At 53.3% G+C, this 1304-nt stretch overlaps 1 protein-coding gene across 1 annotated transcript in view; it reads left to right on the top strand.

The window, feature by feature from the left end:
- D2HGDH (D-2-hydroxyglutarate dehydrogenase) overlaps positions 1-1304 on the top strand; it is a gene marked incomplete at its 3' end in the record, with an annotated part of 32251 nt that overhangs the window by 1879 nt on the left and 29068 nt on the right. The window contains 1 exon segment of the mRNA XM_011996397.1: positions 3-151. Coding sequence (XP_011851787.1) covers positions 3-151 — 149 coding nt within the window.

The raw sequence follows: 1304 nt of genomic DNA, 5'->3' as shown, positions 1-1304 counted from the left end.
ACCCGGGAGCGCTACCCCGTGCGGCGCTTGCCGTTCTCCACGGTGTCTGAGCAGGACCTGGCCGCCTTTGAGCGCATCGTGCCCGGCGGGGTCGTCACGGACCCGGAGGCGCTGCAGGCTCCCAACGTGGACTGGATACGGACGCTGCGAGGTGGGTGAGGCTTGGGAAGCTGCGGCGGGGCCGCGTCCCTGCTCTCCTGCGCCTTCTGGTGGCGGCTTCAAATCGGGCTGAGAACGAGCTGGGTGGGGGTGCCAGCCCCTGGCTGCGCTGAGAGGGGCGTGTGCACCGCCACAGGCTGCTGGAGTAAAGGACCACGAGCGAGTCGCTTAGAACAACCCAAGTTTTTATTATTTTATTTTATTTTATTTTATTTTTTGAGACGGAGTCTTACTCTGTCGCCAGCCTGGAGCAGTGGCACGATGTCGGCTCACTGCAACCTCCGCCTCTCAGGTTCAAGTGATTCGTCTGCCTCAGCCTCCCTAGTAGCTGGAACTACAGGCGCCCGCCACCACGTCCCGCTAATTTTTGTATTTTTAGTAGAGACAGGGTTTCACCATATTGGCCAAGATGGTCTCGATCTCTTGACATCGTGATCCGTCCACCTCTGCCTCCCAAATTGCTGGGATTACATGCCTGAGCCACTCCGACTCCGCCCGGCCAGCAACTCAACTTTGTAGGGCGCAGTGGCCCTGCCAGTATTCTCAGCTGCCCTGGAGGCTGAAGCCAAAAGTTCAAGACCAGCCTGGGCAACGTAGCAAGACCCCCCCACCCCCGCCTCTCCCCCATCGTCTCTAAAAATAAAAATAAATAAATAAATAAAATTAGCCAGCCCAGGATTGAAAAAACAAACAGTAACAAAGTTACTCCAGCCCAGGAGTTCAAGTTTGCAGTGGAGTGTGATCTCACCACTGCATTCCAGCCTGGGCAACACAGCAAGACTTCATCTCTAAAACAAAACAATTCCCCTCCCCACCAAACCCCACAAGTTTATTCTTTAAGCTCTGGAGGCCAAAAGTGTGAAATCAGGGTATCACAGGGCTGCGCTCCCTCCACTCCCTCCAAAGCCTCCAGAGAAGGCTCCTTCCTGCCTCTTCTAGCTCCTGGTGGCCCCAGATACCAAATTACTCCAGTCTCTGCCTGTTTTTCATACAGGTTTCTCTTCTCTGTGACACTTCTCCATCTGTCTTATAAAGACACTTCTCATTGGATTGAGGGCCCACCCTAATCGGGATGATCTCATCTCAGTACTGTCAACTTAATTACACCTGCAAAGACCGTTTTTCCTTTTTTTTTTTTTTTTTTT

Source organism: Mandrillus leucophaeus, unplaced genomic scaffold (genome assembly GCF_000951045.1).
Source record: "Mandrillus leucophaeus isolate KB7577 unplaced genomic scaffold, Mleu.le_1.0 Scaffold510, whole genome shotgun sequence".
Classification (NCBI taxonomy): domain Eukaryota; kingdom Metazoa; phylum Chordata; class Mammalia; order Primates; family Cercopithecidae; genus Mandrillus; species Mandrillus leucophaeus.
Note: the sequence above shows the minus strand (reverse complement) of the source record. Positions and strands in the feature narration are given on the sequence as shown.